Here is a 16,257-nt window from a genome sequence, read left to right on the forward strand (position 1 = left end):
AAGCTGCTTCGCGAGTCTGCTTCTGCTGCGCTGCTGTGGCGATAGCGGCGGTCAGTCTAGGTGCTGTGCGCTGCGACAGCGTTGGATCGAGGAGGCATCGGCGCTGCGTGCGTGGCTCGCTGCGCGTCGCTGCCGCTCGCTGCGTGCGACAGACTCGCTGAGACGGGCGAATCTGGCTCGAGGCGTGGCATCGAGTCACCTCGTCACACAGCGGCCACGCTCCCAGCACGCCGCGTGAGGTCGACCTCGTGGCTGTGACTGCGATGCGACGACCGCTTGCTCTGTCGACACGCCGTGTGACGGCTGGACGCGCAGCTCGTGTGGCTGTCCACACGACGACTGGCCGCTCGCTCCCGTCGACACGCCGTGTGACTGCTGCTGGTCGCTGTGACTGTTTGGCCTCGCACACGCTGCGCACACTGTGACTGTGACTGTGCCAGTCGCCGTGCGATTGCTCGGGTCGCCCGCATCGCTGGTCGCTCGCCGTTCGATCGTGACCGCTAGGCTCGACCGCGCCTCAACGGCCCAGTGCTAGTCAACTGGAGCGCGATCGAGCGCTGTGCCGGTGCTCTGCTCGACGACTGTGTCATCCTCGGCTCGACCGCGTCGCTGGGAGCCTTAGGCCGTCGTCGAAGCTTCAGTCCTGGTCGCAGCACCGACACACATGCTGTGCCCACCACGCCCTTGCCGCCCCGCCCAAAGCAGACACGCCAGCGGCCTCCCCTCGACGCTGGTGAAACCCTGCTCGCCGCTACGAGCATGGGCCGGCCGCATGGATCTGGCTGTCCTTTGCACGGTGCGTGCTGAGAGTCAGTTGAGAGTCAGTTGAGAGTCAGTTGAGTGTCTGTCGGCAAGCCGGAACCGGCCCGAGTCGTGAGGTGAGGTGCGTGAAGTGGTGAATCGCGACTCGACATGCTCGAATTCACGCCGCATTCACGCAGCGTGCCTGCACACACGCACGCAAGCGGGACTTGGAGTCGAATGCATCTGGATCGCCTTTGCATCGAAGGTATGGGCGGTGTGACGATCCGTGGTCTGGGCGGTGGGTCGAACCAGGGATGTGGGCCCAGGCGTCATGGGCTGCGGGCGGTTGCCCCGTCATCAATAGCCGCTGTGTTCTCAACCAGTCGTCATAGTGTCCTCGAACATGCAGGCAGATGCTGCTGTCGCTGGGACTGGTACCGCTGCTGTCAACACGGTGCCGGTCTCCGCTCCCTCGGTGCCGGTTGCTATTGTGCCACGATTTTCTGGGCCTCGCCAGTTACGCGCTGTGTATGCGCCCCAGCTGGTTGTGTGTGTGCGCCCCGTCTGTGCGGCGCGCCAAAATCCTGACGGCGCGCACGGTGCGCCTTGTGGCGAGGCGCACACTCCTCGTCGCGGCCTCGCTTCGGCTCGCGCCCCTCGCTGTCCGCAAGCCACAATCCAGTCCCCATCCGTCAACAAAGGGCACCCCGACGGCGCATTCAGATCAGGAATGGCCTCTGGATGCACCAGCAGCCACACGCGCGGGATTATGGAGAAACAATCGGTCCCGAGGGACCTGAATTGCCACATGCCTCTAACGCCGCGCCAACTTTTTGCCAGCAGGTGCAGGATTTTCTGGGCCAGGAGGGCCTCGCCCGCGACTTCATATGGGGCGCATTGTGGGCGTGCAGTTCTCTCTTCCATCCTCCACCTAAAACTCCCCTTCTAATCGTGAGTAACTGCCTCCAAGGGCAAGACTCCTCGTCTCCTCGTCCTCGACTGCCACAGCTCTGCGAGTGTGGATCCTGGGAGTGATTCGCGCGACTCGCCGCCGCCGCTCTGTCTGTCGTGCGCCCTCTGGGGCGCAGGTTGGAGGGGTGGTGGCGATCAACTGTCGTCGTGTTTACGTCTGTTACTCGGTGGGCGTTGGCCACGGACATCAGATTCGGCGGACGACGACGTCTACGCTCAGCGTCACACGCTCGTCGCGGGTCAGACCCGAGTTGAGTGCAGGGCAGTGTTTGCGACTGGCACGCAGATGCGTGTGGAATAATTTTCCTTCCGCCAGTCCCTTCCCGCCCTCGGGCTCCACGACATCATCCAACCTTTATAGCCACCCGCCCACACTGGCACAACACCACTTCCATCCCACTCCCTTCCGTCTTTACGTCGTTCCTCCACTTACACACACTTCAGTTTTAAAAAAGTTTCAAAATGGGCAAGGTGAGCATGCATGGGCCGCTCTTGGCCGCGAACAGTTCTTTTTCGCGGCCTTGTGGCGGATCCAGCCACCCTGAGCCACCAGGCACTGACACCGGCCTCAGGACAAGCTCCACGTTAACGTCGTCGTTATCGGTCACGTCGACTCCGGCAAGTCGACCACCACCGGCCACCTTATCTACAAGTGCGGTGGTATCGACAAGCGTACCATCGAGAAGTTCGAGAAGGAGGCCGCCGAGACCGGCAAGGGCTCCTTCAAGTACGCCTGGGTCATGGACAAGCTTAAGGCCGAGCGTGAGCGTGGTATCACCATCGACATTGCTCTCTGGAAGTTCGAGACCCCCAAGTACCAGGTCACCGTCATTGACGCCCCTGGCCACCGTGACTTCATCAAGAACATGATCACCGGTGTGTATCATGAGATAAGATAGCGAGGACGCAGCTGACATTTCTCAGGTACCTCGCAGGCCGACTGCGCCATCCTCATCATCGCCTCGGGCGTTGGTGAGTTCGAGGCTGGTATCAGCAAGGACGGCCAGACCCGCGAGCACGCTCTTCTCGCCTTCACCCTTGGTGTCCGTCAGCTCATTGTTGCTTGCAACAAGATGGACACCGCCAAGTGGTCGGAGGACCGCTTCAACGAGATCGTTCGCGAGACCTCGGGCTTCATCAAGAAGGTCGGCTACAACCCCAAGTCGGTTCCCTTCGTCCCCATCTCGGGCTGGCACGGTGACAACATGATTGAGGAGACCACCAACATGCCCTGGTACAAGGGATGGACCAAGGAGACCAAGGCCGGCTCGGCCAAGGGCAAGACCCTCCTCGAGGCCATCGACGCCATCGACCCCCCGACCCGCCCCACTGACCGTCCCCTCCGTCTTCCCCTCCAGGACGTGTACAAGATCGGCGGTATCGGCACAGTCCCCGTCGGCCGTGTCGAGACCGGTATCATCAAGGCCGGCATGGTCGTCACCTTCGCTCCTTCGAACGTGACCACTGAGGTCAAGTCCGTTGAGATGCACCACGAGCAGATCCCCGAGGGTCTCCCCGGAGACAACGTTGGTTTCAACGTTAAGAACGTCTCTATCAAGGACATCCGTCGTGGCAACGTCTGCTCGGACTCGAAGAACGACCCCGCTAAGGAGGCCGCTTCGTTCAACGCCCAGGTCATTGTGTAAGTCTCCCGCCAAAACATGAACGGATCAGGAGCTAACCTACCCAGTCTCAACCACCCCGGCCAGATCGGCAACGGCTACACCCCCGTCCTCGACTGCCACACTGCCCACATTGCGTGCAAGTTCGAGGAGATCATCGAGAAGATCGACCGCCGTACCGGTAAGGTCATGGAGGCCGCCCCCAAGTTCATCAAGTCCGGTGACGCCGCCATTGTTAAGCTCGTTTCGCAGAAGCCCATCTGCGTGGAGTCCTACCAGGAGTACCCCCCTCTCGGACGCTTCGCCGTTCGCGACATGGTGAGCGAGATTTCCTGCACGCACGCGCGATAGCTGCTAACATTTCACAGCGTCAGACCGTCGCCGTTGGTGTCATCAAGTCGGTCGAGAAGACCGACGGCAAGGGTGGCAAGACCACCAAGGCCGCTGAGAAGGCCGGCAAGAAGAAGTAAACTTAGTTTGCTCTTACCTGGTCTCGTCTTTCCGTACCATGAAGATGCACTAGTGCACTGACCCGTTACCTTTGATTGGCCGGGTGTCTCGCTTGATCGCTTGTTTGCCTGTGACTTGGACGGCGTGTCTGACACGCGACCTCAGGGCTCGTGTGGGCCAAAGCCGCAGCCGCCACATGCCACACCCCTGGGGTCAAGGGGCGGGGCGGGGCGGGGGGCGCGGTGGTGGGGCGTCCAACGTGCACCTGCCTCTTGGATCTGCTGCTTTTCGCTATCGCCCAGCAGCCAGCAGCCAGCAGCTGCGCAGCCGATGGCAACCCAAGCCATGGTCCGCGGTACACATGTACACACCATGTATACCCCAGAGTCGACACGGTGTGCGTGCGCCATCGAGGTACACGGTGTTTGTCCGCCCGCCACAACCGATTCTCCTGTTAGTGGCACGCGATTGCATGGCTGCAATGGTGCGAGCACCTACCAACACGACGATGCATCACGCGCACCGATGTCCAAGCTACTCAACGAGGTTAGAGAGGGCCTTCTCGACGTCGGCGATCTCGGCCATGCACCGCGCGAGCTGGTCGAGCTCGAGCGCCGCCTCCGCCGCTGCAGGCAAGTCAGCACCATGAATACGCCACTCGGTACAATCTTCGCCCACCTGGCAGACGGCCAGAGGCCATGAGCCGCACCATTTCGCTGGTGACGCGACCCAGCTTGAGCTTGCTGGCCGCCACCGCAGCTGCTACTGCAGCTGCGGTGGCGGAAGTCTTCCCCTGGGGAGCATCCGGGGCGGGGGCCTCGGGGGCGGGGGTGTGGGCGTGGGCGCGGGCCTTGGTGGCCGCGGGCGCGGGCTCGGCGGTGCCGGGACGGGCGGCGAGGTTGGCCGGGGCGGGAGGGGCGCCCGTCTCCGCGGCAGGCTTGGCGGAGGCAGCAGCAGCAGCGAGGGTAGCGGCTTGGGCGACGGCGGCGGCGGCCGTGGTGGCAGCCGCCTGGGCTTCTGCGGCGGCAGCAGCGGCGGCAGCGACGGCTTCGGCGACACCGGCGAGGGTGGCGGAGGGGGCGCCGGCAGCGGCGGGGGAAGGCGGCGGCGCCGGGGCAGGGCAACCGGCAGCGGGCACCGCACCACGGATGGAGGCGGCGGCAGAGGGGGCCGGGGAAGGGGCCGCGGAACATCTGGACATGCTGGGGGCTAAGAGCCGCATTGAGTGCGCGTGTGGGAAGGTGGGGGGGGGAGCGGCGGGTGGCAGGGGGTTCAGCGAGGGTGAGCGGGAGTGGTAGTGGTGAGTTTGACGAGGGAGAGTGGGCAATTTGGGGAGGGAGAGTTGGCAGTGGGGGTTGTACGAGTTCGAGTCGGTGAGTGTGCAGATGAGAAGGGCGACAGCAGCCAGCAATCCATTTATACAGGCGACAGCGAGCGGGTTTCATCAAGAACAGTGCCGATCTTTGACGGAAGCATCTTCGACTAGGCGTTGTAGGTGGATGCTGGTTAGTGCCACAAACGTTATTCACGAGAAGAGCCACACGCGCCGGTGGATCCAATCAACGCCCTTCAGCGGGGCGTCACTGCTCTCCGGAGGCGGCATAAGTCTGCTGGTCGACAGTGGGGGAGACGTTCGTGGCGAAGGAGCCTCCCGAGATGGTCCATGCTTCGGTGTGAGGCGTGTGAGTTGTGGGTGGGTGTGGAAGCGTTGGAGGGTCGTCCGTGCAGTGAGGGAACAAGTTACCTCGATGCCTCCTTTAGCGAAGAATAGTGCTGAGCGTAGATCGAGCATGAATGGTTTTGATATACAGACATATTGGTGACTTCATCTTAACGGGCAGCCGCCCCCCTCTTCGCCCCCCTCTTCGCCCTGCTTACGGCTCCGGCATCGGTGTCGGGGACTCGCCAGCGGGGCCAGTATGACTCTGTTGCGCGACGCTGGCAGGGCCTCTGCGTACCATCAGTTGCTGCACGTTCCGATACTAACCCCTCCGCTGCCCCCCTGCTCCTTCTTCGGCTCCCACTGCTTGACCCGCTTGTTCGCGCCGTCTTTGCAGAACTCTGTGAAGTGCATGTATAGCCGGAGCAAACGCCAGTCAGCTATGTGGGGAGAACCTTTTAACCTTATGGAGAACACTAGGCCATCCAAAGGCGACTTCACTCACTCTCAATCCCAATCCGGCGCATCTGCACAACGAGCGGAGCCGAAAACTCGTCAAAAGTCATGCCGGCCGCCGACTGCACGTCTTTGAGCGCGTCAGCCAGCCCAACGCCGGAGGCGTGGGCGTGCTCGACGGCACGAAGCGCGGCGTCTAGGGCGGCCGGGTCGGGGATGGGGAGAGACGGGACGCGGAGCCGGGGAGGGGGTGAGGGGGAGGCGCGGCGACGCTTGGCGGTCATCTTGCCTGAGGTTTTTTTGAAGGTGGTGAGAGACTACTAACATTGAGGCCCAACCTCACGTCCAGCGGGGTGCCGCTGGCAGCATGACCCGGCCTCGCGGGACCAACTCTTGCCAGCCTCCATGCCGATGCCCATGCTCTGCAGCACTCTCTCTCTCCAAAGGGCGCACAAAAAGTTCCCACGGGCTTTCATCAGACAAGGTATGTATGTACGGAAAGGTGAAAGAGGGACAGCGAGTGGGGCACAGCTGATCACACGACGGGTAAGGCTTGCCCGGCGAGGTCAAAACGGCAGCAGGGCGTTGGCCGTCATGGGCTGTGGCGGTTGCGCCCGGTCGAGAGGGGGCTAAGGGGAGATCTGGGGGGGTATGGGTTGGGGGTGGGGCGCGGGGTGAGTGGCGGGTGGTCGTCGCTGAGGGAGCCGGCAACACGTCAAACACTCCGATGCAGTGCAGATGCAGAGGACGTAGTTATGTGCTAGTTACTACACGCTGCCCTACTTCTCCTGGGTATACCCACGAGCAATTCCGCTGCGGCCCTGCTCGAGCAAGGCAGGCTCGTCCTGGCCATACCTCGCCTCCAGACCCTGGAACGTCCGTGACTGCAGGAACATGCTGCCCGCGGATTCGAGCTTGGCCAGCGACGCGTCCTGGTTGCGCAGCGTGAGCTCCTTTGTGCCCTCGACAAGCAGCGGCTGGCTGTCCTCCTTGCCAAACTTGCGGCGGGTGCGGTATCTGCCCGTCACGAGCGAGAACTCGAGCTCCTCCTCGCTCTCATCACCCTGGTCCTTGAGGCGCTCAGACTCTTCCTTGGCCGCACCCAGCACCGCATCGAGGTCCAGCGTCCACTTGGATGGGTCCCAGATGTGCTCAGAGCCCTTGAGCGCGAGGGTGAGCTCGTAGGGCGTGATCATTGGCCGCAGGTAGTCCTGCACGAGTCAGCGTGCGGCTGAAACGAGCAGCCCATGGTGCAGCTGGAACAACGCTCACCTTGGAATCCACAACACCGCCTTCCGCACAGCCGATGAGCACAAAGCATTCGATTTCGGCAAAGTTGGCCAGCTTGGCCGGGTTGAGCCGCCCAACAGACAGGGTGTAGCTCTTCTTCTGAGCGAGCTTGAGCGCCTGCCGCAGCTCCTCGACGAGTGGTTTTGACGACGCCAGGCCAATGTTGCCGACGACAAGGCCAAACACGTCGGCCGCCATGGCCGAGTGGAGGGCGAACAGGCGCTTCTGGAGTAGCCTGGAGCTTCGCGGATGGACGCTGAATGCGCCCGTGTCGGGGGCGTAGGCGAAGAGCTGGGCGTGTCAGCGAGGTGCTCCTCCGCCCAGTTACATACCTGGTTCGTGGCATGCGTCATTTGCAAGTTGAGCAGCGATCGGCCCTCCTCGCCAATGTACCAGATGACAGAGTCGGCCATCTCAACGCCGGCGGGAGGTTGGATACTCCGCAGGGCTGGAGCCTTGCCCTTGGCATCCGCCGTGTCGACGCCCTCCGTCTTTGGCAGTGTGCTCGGCCGGCGGATGGTCGCGAATGAAATCGGCACGTCCACAGCAGCCTGGAACTCTCGCACAATGTCCTCGGCGTGCCAGTCGTATGCGACGTCCCAGACCACGACAATGCCGCGCTTCTCAGCCACCTCGTCCTTGCTAACATCGCGCAATGCCTCGACAGCAGCAGCAACGTCGAGGCTTCGCCGAGGGAAGACGTAGTGGACAGGGAGGGCGTCGGTTCTGAGGTCAGCCACGGGTAGGCCGCTTGCACTCACGGCGTCAAACACGCATGACCATAGTGCACCAAGAAGTCGGCTGGCAAGTGCAGGCAGCTCAGCACGTCGGGGCAGCACGCCCCGTGCGTGCTGTCCGCAAGCACATAGGTCTGGGCGCCCGAGGCACCGACCAGGCGCTGGAGGGCGCGGTACACGGCGACGGACGACGGGAGGAGCTCGTCGGGAAACTGTAGGCCAATCTGAGCGGATTAGCAAAATCTGCGTCGCGTCGCTCAACACGGCCCGTGCAGACGACGTACCGTCTTGTAGCCGCCCTCGAGGATCAGCCTCGCCGTGTTTGGGATGTCGAACGCGTCGTCCAGAGACAGTGCCGCCGCGGCATCGCCCATGCTGGACGGGCCTGCGGCCGCACCGTCTCCGACCGTCTCTTCCAAGGCGACGGCTGCCGAGGTGTAGAATGCGTCTGCTGATGCCATTGTGGATGTGGATGTGATGAGGAAGAGGTTATTGGTCATGTCGAACTTTTGGACGGGTGGTGGAGGGAGGGGGGGTCACGTGATGTCATTGGCGTGGCTGATCTTGCCACCCATGCCGTCGGTCTTTTCAACCGACTTGATGACACCAACGGCGACGGTCTGACGCTGTGAAATGTTAGCAGCTATCGCGCGTGCATGCAGGAAATCTCGCTCACCATGTCGCGAACGGCGAAGCGTCCGAGAGGGGGGTACTCCTGGTAGGACTCCACGCAGATGGGCTTCTGCGAAACGAGCTTAACAATGGCGTTTGCGACAGGCGTCGTGCAGATGGCAGTGAACAGAATGCTACTAGTGTGATTGAAAGAGCTGAGACCACCTGGCACATCGACAACCCCAAGCCACTGAGAGAGCATGCAGACACATTGAGGCATAGGGCGTGCGGGAGTACTGATGGAACCCTAGACGGTTTCATATAAGAGTCATGGAAAATACAACAGGGATTCGAAAGCAATGTCTGAAGAAGTCACGTCTAGAGCATTGATGCGAGGAGGACAGCGGCGGCGAGGGCAGCGAGGGGACCAGCCGGGGTACGCTGCGCGCCAGAGTGGTTGTGCTTCTTGCCCGACGTGCCGATGATGCCGCCCTTGGACCCGTTGCTCGTCTCGAGCGCCTGGGGGTCGACCGTGGCCGACCCGTGGCCGACGACGGTGGTGCGGAACGTGGCCACGGCCTCGGGTACTGGCGTCGAGTCGGAGAGCGCAGTGTCGGTGAGGAAGACGAGGGCGATGGACGGGGCGGGCACGACGACGTTGCACACGCCGTTGCTGCAGGGCACTGTCCTGGTGTCGACCGTGCCGTACAGCCGGCCGTCGCCCTGGAAGTCGGGCCCGAGGGTCTGCCCGGCCCACGTGATGTTGTTGTGCTCGGCGATGCTGTGCGAGCGGAGGTAGCGGACGTTGACGTGATCGGCGGTGCTGCCGGCGATGTTGATGGCCGCGGTGTAGTCGGACGCGCCCGAGGGGTCGGACACGTAGTTGAAGAGCACGGCACGGGCGGCGACGCCGCCCTCGTAAATGATGTACGCGGGGTTCAGGCTGCTGGTGTTGGACGAGCCAAACAGGTCGATGACCTGGGTGTGGGTGTGAGTGTGGCGCCGGCACACACCCGGCGGGGCTTACCTGGGAGGTGTTGGACGAGCCGAGGGCCTCGGCGACGACCAGGGCAGAGTAGTACACCGAGCCAGTGGTCCAGCCGTTGCCAGTCTTGGCGGATGCGGGGGGCGTGAAGGGCTGCGAGGTCAGTCGTGTGGCGGTGGAGGCGGAGTGGTCATGGAGGATCGCTGCGGCCAGGATCATAGGCCTCGCTCCAGTGGCAGATCGCGCCTGTGGCAGATCACACCTGTGGCAGACCACGCCTGTTGCGGGTCGCCTGCCACACCCCACTCACATTGTAGTAGACATTCTGACCACCGACGTGCATGAGGGCGGCGGAAAAGTTTGCCCACGCGAGCTGGAGCGTCCAGTCGGTCATCCACAGGGCGGCGCCAAAGCTGTCGCTGACACCGGGGAAATCACCACAACTGGCCGTGTTCATCTCCTGCATGATGATGGGCTTGCCGACGGCCTGGGCGGCATTCGACGCGTCGAGGTACATGGCCGTCAGGCCCATGGGGCCCGTGTGCGAGAGGTAGTCTGAGAAGATGACCTGGGGATCGACGACCTTGCCGTTGACACCACAGTTGTTGAACGGGTAGCGCTGGATCGTGACGTAGGACAGGTAGGGCGCGTTGGTCGTGAGCCAGCCCGAGCCGAGCACGTCGGCAATGTCAAAGCCTTCGACCGAGCAGCAGACCGAGGGGCCGGCGAGGAGATCGGAGCGGGTCATTGCCTTGATCACGTCGTTTCGGACCTCGGAAAACTCGCCGAGGTACGCCTGGAGGTTGTAGTCTGCGTTGCGTTCTTGGTGGCCGGCGTAGCTAGAGTCAGCGGGAGCAGCAGCATCACCACCCACAGGTCAGGCTCGTTGCCCAGCGACAGGGCGCGCAGCTTCGACCCAAGGACATTCTCGGCCGTCTTTGCGACCAGCGCCGCGTCGTGCGTCTTGATGGTCGACTCGTTGAACGGCAGGCCAAAGAACCAGTCGGTCCCAACCAGCGAAGTCACGTTGGCCATCATATACAAAAGATCCAGCGAGTAGCTGACAATCGGCGTCGACGTGACCTTTGGTCCCTGCTTGATCTTATCCACCGCGTCGCCGTCGGCAAACGGCTGGAGCACCATGCTACTCGAGTCCTGGGTGTTGCCTCCGACGCGGATAATCGGGCCGGCGCGCGCGCGGTTCTTGAGGTTGACCATGTAGTTTAAAAAGGCAGGCTCGAGCTTGCCCGCATTTTTGCCCATGACGGCCGTTGCGACCGACAGCTCGATGGAAAAGCCAAGAAAGTTTCCCTGCTGGGGGATGGAGAGGCGGAAGCCCGCGCCGACCGGGTTGGCGGGGATGGCCACGTCCACCTTGGTTACCGGCGGGGAAGGAGGTGCCGGGGGGATGAGGACGGTCGGGTCGTAGGCGGCGTGGCCGGTCCATGCTGGCTGGACGCCCGTAGCCGCCTGGGTCGGCGTGATTGTGATGACGGTGACGGTGCTGGTGGGTGTGTAAAGAGTGAGCGCGTTGATGGGCGCGAGGGCTGCGAGGAGCCACAGTGCCCGAATCATGGTGGTAATGAGCGTGAGTAGTAGTGAGCGTGAGCGTACGATGCAGATTGTGTGATGTGGTCTTGACAACAGTGACAATGTCGTTCAAGCAGGCTACGCTACGGCCCAGCCGTGGGTCCGAGGTCATGGCGGCGGCGGCGTATGCTCGGACATCACAGAGGCGGTAACAACATGGGTGGTGGGGGGGAGACAAGCCGTCAGCTATTGGGCGCACAGTCCGCCACGACGCCAAATGGCATCTTGGCTGGGGGGTCAAGGGCCGCGGCGGCCTCTGCGCCGACAACGTATCGCTGGGAGCGCGGCTGCTCTCAGGGCGACTGCCTCATGAAGACGCTTGAGCCGTGTGTCAGAGTGAGTCGGGCGGTTGTGGCGAGGGGGCAGCGGCGGCCGGGACGAGGGAGTTGACTGTGCTGGCCTTGTGACCGCCAATAGACTACGGGGATTGTCTGGTCATTTGGATATCGCTTGCTCGTTGCGAGCCTGAGTGATCCGCGCTGCCGAGAAGCCGCTCAAACGCGTCGTCCGAGGGCCACATTGCCGATGCCATCAGTACAAAGGCCAAGGTTTGAACCATGTGCCGACCCTCCACCTCCACCAGTCATATCGGTTACCTGCCAGTCGCGACACCGCCTTGAGAGTGGCGAGTCGGCATCGGACCCGATTAGCAGTGCAGCCCTCGCCGACAGCAGCTTGGCGTGAACAAGACGACAAGAGGACGCTCCCACTCTCGCCCACTGTCGTGTTACGTTGGGCGTCGACGACAATGCCGGCGACCTCCCCATCGGGTTCTTGACCTCCACAGCTCCAATGACGTCGTTGACCACGGCCGTCTGTTCAAAAGTCGCCCTCTCGGCCGCCCGTCATCGCCGAGCCACCCCCCCACTCACACCCAACCCCCGCTGCTCACCACTCACGCACCGCTTGACCACACTCCCTGGCACTCTCGGCGCATACCTCGGATCCGGCGCGCTACTTGCCCTGCGCAAAAAGCGGCATCGCGGCCGACGAACCCATCCCATAACAACACCCCGCCCCAGCCCCCCACCCCCCACCGCCCGCTCCACAACCACGATGGGCTCGAAATCAAGCAACGAGACGGTCAAGCCGAAGCTCAAGGACGACCCCGACACCAACCCCACGGCCATTGTCATCGGCGCCGGCGTCTCGGGCCTGGCGTGCGCCAAGACCCTCACCGACAACGGCGTGCGCGTCCTCATCCTCGAGGCGCGCGACCGCATCGGCGGCAGGACGCACACACACGAGATTCAGACCGACGACAAGAGCAAGTACTTTTTCGACCTTGGCGCGTCCTACATCCACGGCGTGGCCGGCAACCCGCTGTACAAGTATGCCAAGAAGCACAAGCTGCCGCTCAAGCTCGAGGACGAGGACGACGACAGCAGCGACGAGGACAGCAGCGACGACGAGGACGACGACGACGGCACGCCGAGCCAGAGCTGGTCCCTCGAGGCAATCTACTCGCCCGAGGGCCCGCCCGTCGACAAGGAGCTCGCCGCGCGCCTCAACTTCAACGTCTTCAAGGCCTTCTTCGACGACTCGGACGAGTACTCGCAAGAGTCGACGACCCAGGTGCCCCCCATCACCGAGTCGCTCGGCGGCTGGCTGTTCGACGAGTCGCGCTCGACCCTGTTCAAGGGGCTCGACTCGGAGCGCGACAGGAAGTTTGCGCGCGACATTGTCCTCTCGGCCCAGTCGTACACTGGCGGCCGGCTCGACGACGTGTCGCTCCGCTTCGTCCACAGCACGGCCGACTTCAGCGGCCCCGACGCGACGTTTGTCAACGGCTACGTCGGCGTGTACGGCACGCTCCACAAGGCGTTTGTCGAGGCCAAGAAGGGCAAGAAGCCGCTGGGCAAGGTGCGCCTGGGTGAGCCCGTCACCGAGGTCCGCCTGGTCGACGACGGCGACGCCGTCGAGGTGATCACCAACGCCGGCACGTACAAGGCGCCCCACGTCGTCTGCACCCTCCCCCTCGGCGTGCTCAAGCACAGCCCGCCCAAGTTTGACCCGCCGCTCCCGAAACGCCGCATCGACGCGACCAACCGCCTCGGCTTTGGACTCATGAACAAGATCATTGTCGTGTACGACAAGCCGTTCTGGCCCGAGGACGCGCCCTACTTCTCCTTCCTGCCGTCGCAAGCCTCGCAGGAATTCCTCCCCGTGCTCAAGGACATTGCGCTCAACGCACTCAACCTCGTGCCGATCAACGGCCAGCCCGCGCTCCTCTTCTTCTGCGGAGCTGATTTCGGCGAAGACCTCGAGGAGAAGTCGGACGAGTACGTGGCCGAGCACATGCAGAAGATCCTCGTGCACCACTTTGGCCAGACTGCCGGGGGTAGCATGCCCGACAAGCCCAAGGCCGTGTTGGTCACGCGCTGGGGTAGCGACCCGTACTCGCGCGGCAGTTACTCGTACGTTCGCGTTGGCGACAAGTCGCTCGACCCGGACTCGACGTCGACGCCGCAGGACTATCACGAGCTCGCCCGCCCGCTGTGGGACGACCGGTTGTTGTTCGCCGGCGAGGCGACAGATGCCGACCACTACGTGAGTGACGTGATGGCGACGACGTGATGAAGACGACGTGATCGAGGCGAGGCTAACGACCCAGGCGACCGCCCATGGCCCGTACATCACCGGCCAGCGGCAAGCGCAGCGCGTGCTCGACGCGCTCGAGTTGGCTGCCCTCGAGGCATAGATGTATTGTACACAAGTCGACAACATGTAGCCTAGTTTGGTGGCCGATCCAGCTCCCAGCACTCCCACCCCCCACTGACCAACCACTCGTCGCGCACCTCCCTGACCCGCTCCCTGCGCTGGGCGCGTGTCGCCTTGCCGAGCTGCACGTCGACACACGCCGCGGCCATCCTCCTGGCCGCGTTGCGCAGGTCGTCGGGATCTGCCGCGCGCATGCGCAGGCGCGTCCACTGGGCCTCGCTGAGCGCCGTCGCGTCGCGCGAACAATGGCGCGCAATTTGCACCTGCACCTCCGGGGGCAGGTCGAGCAGGGGGAAGGGGACGGCAGGGCGCGCGTCCCTGGACGCCTCGCGCATGATCCTCGCGCCCGTTTCCGTCGCCGTCGGCGGCCTCGCCCGCAGGATAACCCTCGCCGGCGCAATCGCCCGCGCCGCTGCCCTCCGCACGCGGTTCGTCAGCGCCTCGTTCCTGAACTGCAGCACCGGCACGCGCTTGTCGAGCTGGTACGCGAGCGACGAGTTGTCGAGGTGCTCCGCGCTGTCCGAGTCCGACTCGGTGTCGCTCGGCGACGCTGGGAACCGGCGTGGCCCCCTCCGCTTTCTTCTCCGGTCGTTGACCATGAGCCCGATGTGCAGGAGCGAGAAGTTTGCCGCCTCCACCGCGTCGAGGACGAGCGCGACGCCGCGCCGGCCCAGCCGGTTCTGATTGAGCTCGAGCACCTTGAGCCCGCGCGACCGCGGCGACCGCACATACTCTGCTATCGCCGGCGCGCACCCCCACGGGATATCACACGTCGAGAGGTGCAGCGTGCGGAGGTGCGGGGCGTTGAGCGCGGCGAACAGTGCGCTCACTGCCGCCGCGTCGAGCGGGAGGTCGTTGAGGCCGAGGTGCGCGACGCGCGACTTGTTGACGAGGAGCGCGGCCGTCTCGGCCACGCCCGCGCCGGATAGCGTCACGTCGTTGCCGTGGAGGAGGAGGGTGCGCACCGCGTCGTCCTTGCCTGCGTACTTGAGCGCCGCAAGCAGCCCGGCGTCGCCCATGCCATTGTGCACGAGGTTGAACTCGGCGATGCCCCAGAGCGCGCCGTCCGGGTCGGTTGCCGAGTAGCGCTGCCGCAGCGCCGCGAGGCCGCGGAACAGGGCGAGCGCGCCGTCGGTGCCGAGCCCGCCAAAGGTCGCGACGAGCCGCCGCGTCTGGGGCTTGATCTGGGCTAGGATCCGCTGCGCTGCGGGGTGAGCGGGGCTTGGGCGATGCACTTGCCTCCGGCGACGCCGACGACGTTGTTGTCGGGCACCCAGTGGACGTCGGACGCGGAGACTAGGGCCATTGGGACGGTGTCGAGGATTGCGAGGTTGAAGCGAAGTTGAATGACGTGAGGTTGGGCGGCGACATGACGACCTCCACCGGGTGGCAACGGCAGCAGTAGCCGCTCGGTGTTGGTGCGGATGACGGGCTCCTAGTACGCGCGCGCGCATTCGGCGCCATTGTTGGGGTAGTGACACGCAGGGGTGGTGTGCGTGCAGACTGGGTTGGACACGGGCGCAGTAGCGTACTGGGGGGTGAGCGGCCGCGGGGGAGGGGGGAGGAGGGGGTGCCAACGGTCAGGCGGCGACCCACGGCCGGGCGACGGAGCTTGGTCTTTGCTGTTTGCGGGGGAGGAGTGGGCGGAGCTCGTCGGCTGGAGGGGTGCTGGGCCCTGCGGGAGCTGCTGCTGCTGTTGTTGTTGTCACGGTGTGGTGGGTTGGCTGATGTGAGATGCGACGCGTCGCGTCGCAAACATGGACCCGCGACACCAGGCTGCAAGTCGGCCAACACACTTCCAGCCTGCATGCATCTGCTACAATGCATCGTGCATCCTCTATGGCCTCTGTACAGCGTTCCCCAGGCCAATACATGTGCATGTACACCTCCTAGTGTCGAGGGCCGGAATGACGGTGCACCGTGCACGATGCACGCACGCGCCTGCTTTTCTTTGCACCAACAGCCGTCTTGCAAGAACAACTCAGTTGCCTAGTCGTCCGGGTGCCCTCTCGATGACTTGTGCAGCTGTTTAGCGCGGGCGTTCGATCCCGATCAGTGGACAATGGAAGGGGGTGGCCTCCCGACCGGCGACACTGGCAGGTCGGAACACTGCGCACCCCGTCCAGCTGGGTCACGACAAGGCACTCTCGTGATTTCAGAGGCCACTTGGCGGGTTTGAGGGGTCCATCGGCCAATGGACCTCTCCTTTTGCGTTATTCTGGACGGGGCGGGTGGGGGGGTACCTACATGTGCACGTCGTGCATGCAGTACGCAGTGGAGGCGGCGAGCAGGGGCGGAGTGAGGTCGACAAGGTCGTGACGGGCAGCTTACTCAACACCTCCACCTCATGACATGAGCGCGGGGGTGTATGTTAATGTCGGACGGCGTGCTCGGGACTCTTGCGCAAGGACAGGCGTC

At 63.7% G+C, this 16,257-nt stretch overlaps 7 protein-coding genes across 7 annotated transcripts; 2 read left to right on the forward strand and 5 right to left on the reverse strand.

The window, feature by feature from the left end:
• Nucleotides 1-2,178: 2,178 nt before the first annotated feature.
• On the forward strand, nucleotides 2,179-3,808 carry TEF1 (translation elongation factor EF-1 alpha; the record flags this gene model as incomplete). Its single annotated transcript, XM_069354170.1, has 5 exons — nucleotides 2,179-2,187; nucleotides 2,289-2,592; nucleotides 2,641-3,358; nucleotides 3,407-3,656; nucleotides 3,707-3,808. 5 exons carry the CDS (start codon nucleotides 2,179-2,181, stop codon nucleotides 3,806-3,808), a joined length of 1,383 nt encoding a protein of 460 aa, XP_069208812.1.
• Nucleotides 3,809-4,322: 514 nt separating this feature from the next.
• On the reverse strand, nucleotides 4,323-4,989 carry Q8F55_005683 (uncharacterized protein; the record flags this gene model as incomplete). The annotated part of the gene is made up of 2 exons (XM_069354171.1): nucleotides 4,323-4,414; nucleotides 4,467-4,989. The coding sequence occupies 2 exons, from the start codon at nucleotides 4,987-4,989 to the stop codon at nucleotides 4,323-4,325; spliced, it is 615 nt and encodes a 204-aa protein (XP_069208813.1).
• A 1,694-nt stretch (nucleotides 4,990-6,683) lies between these two features.
• On the reverse strand, nucleotides 6,684-8,392 carry DPH2 (Diphthamide biosynthesis protein 2; the record flags this gene model as incomplete). Its single annotated transcript, XM_069354172.1, has 5 exons — nucleotides 6,684-7,115; nucleotides 7,177-7,485; nucleotides 7,527-7,920; nucleotides 7,956-8,155; nucleotides 8,216-8,392. 5 exons carry the CDS (start codon nucleotides 8,390-8,392, stop codon nucleotides 6,684-6,686), a joined length of 1,512 nt encoding a protein of 503 aa, XP_069208814.1.
• A 75-nt stretch (nucleotides 8,393-8,467) lies between these two features.
• EEF1A2 (Eef1a2p) lies at nucleotides 8,468-8,823 on the reverse strand (the record flags this gene model as incomplete). The annotated part of the gene is made up of 2 exons (XM_069354173.1): nucleotides 8,468-8,557; nucleotides 8,608-8,823. 2 exons carry the CDS (start codon nucleotides 8,821-8,823, stop codon nucleotides 8,468-8,470), a joined length of 306 nt encoding a protein of 101 aa, XP_069208815.1.
• Nucleotides 8,824-8,921: 98 nt separating this feature from the next.
• Q8F55_005686 (uncharacterized protein) lies at nucleotides 8,922-11,103 on the reverse strand (the record flags this gene model as incomplete). The annotated part of the gene is made up of 4 exons (XM_069354174.1): nucleotides 8,922-9,521; nucleotides 9,571-9,681; nucleotides 9,839-10,367; nucleotides 10,403-11,103. 4 exons carry the CDS (start codon nucleotides 11,101-11,103, stop codon nucleotides 8,922-8,924), a joined length of 1,941 nt encoding a protein of 646 aa, XP_069208816.1.
• Nucleotides 11,104-12,174: 1,071 nt separating this feature from the next.
• Nucleotides 12,175-13,819, forward strand: Q8F55_005687 (uncharacterized protein; the record flags this gene model as incomplete). Its single annotated transcript, XM_069354175.1, has 2 exons — nucleotides 12,175-13,668; nucleotides 13,733-13,819. 2 exons carry the CDS (start codon nucleotides 12,175-12,177, stop codon nucleotides 13,817-13,819), a joined length of 1,581 nt encoding a protein of 526 aa, XP_069208817.1.
• Nucleotides 13,820-13,850: 31 nt separating this feature from the next.
• Q8F55_005688 (uncharacterized protein) lies at nucleotides 13,851-15,145 on the reverse strand (the record flags this gene model as incomplete). The annotated part of the gene is made up of 2 exons (XM_069354176.1): nucleotides 13,851-15,038; nucleotides 15,089-15,145. 2 exons carry the CDS (start codon nucleotides 15,143-15,145, stop codon nucleotides 13,851-13,853), a joined length of 1,245 nt encoding a protein of 414 aa, XP_069208818.1.
• Between the last annotated feature and the right edge of the window lie 1,112 nt (nucleotides 15,146-16,257).

This window comes from Vanrija albida (genome assembly GCF_041260175.1).
Source record: "Vanrija albida strain AlHP1 chromosome Unknown contig_4, whole genome shotgun sequence".
Taxonomy (NCBI): Eukaryota; Fungi; Basidiomycota; class Tremellomycetes; order Trichosporonales; family Trichosporonaceae; genus Vanrija; species Vanrija albida.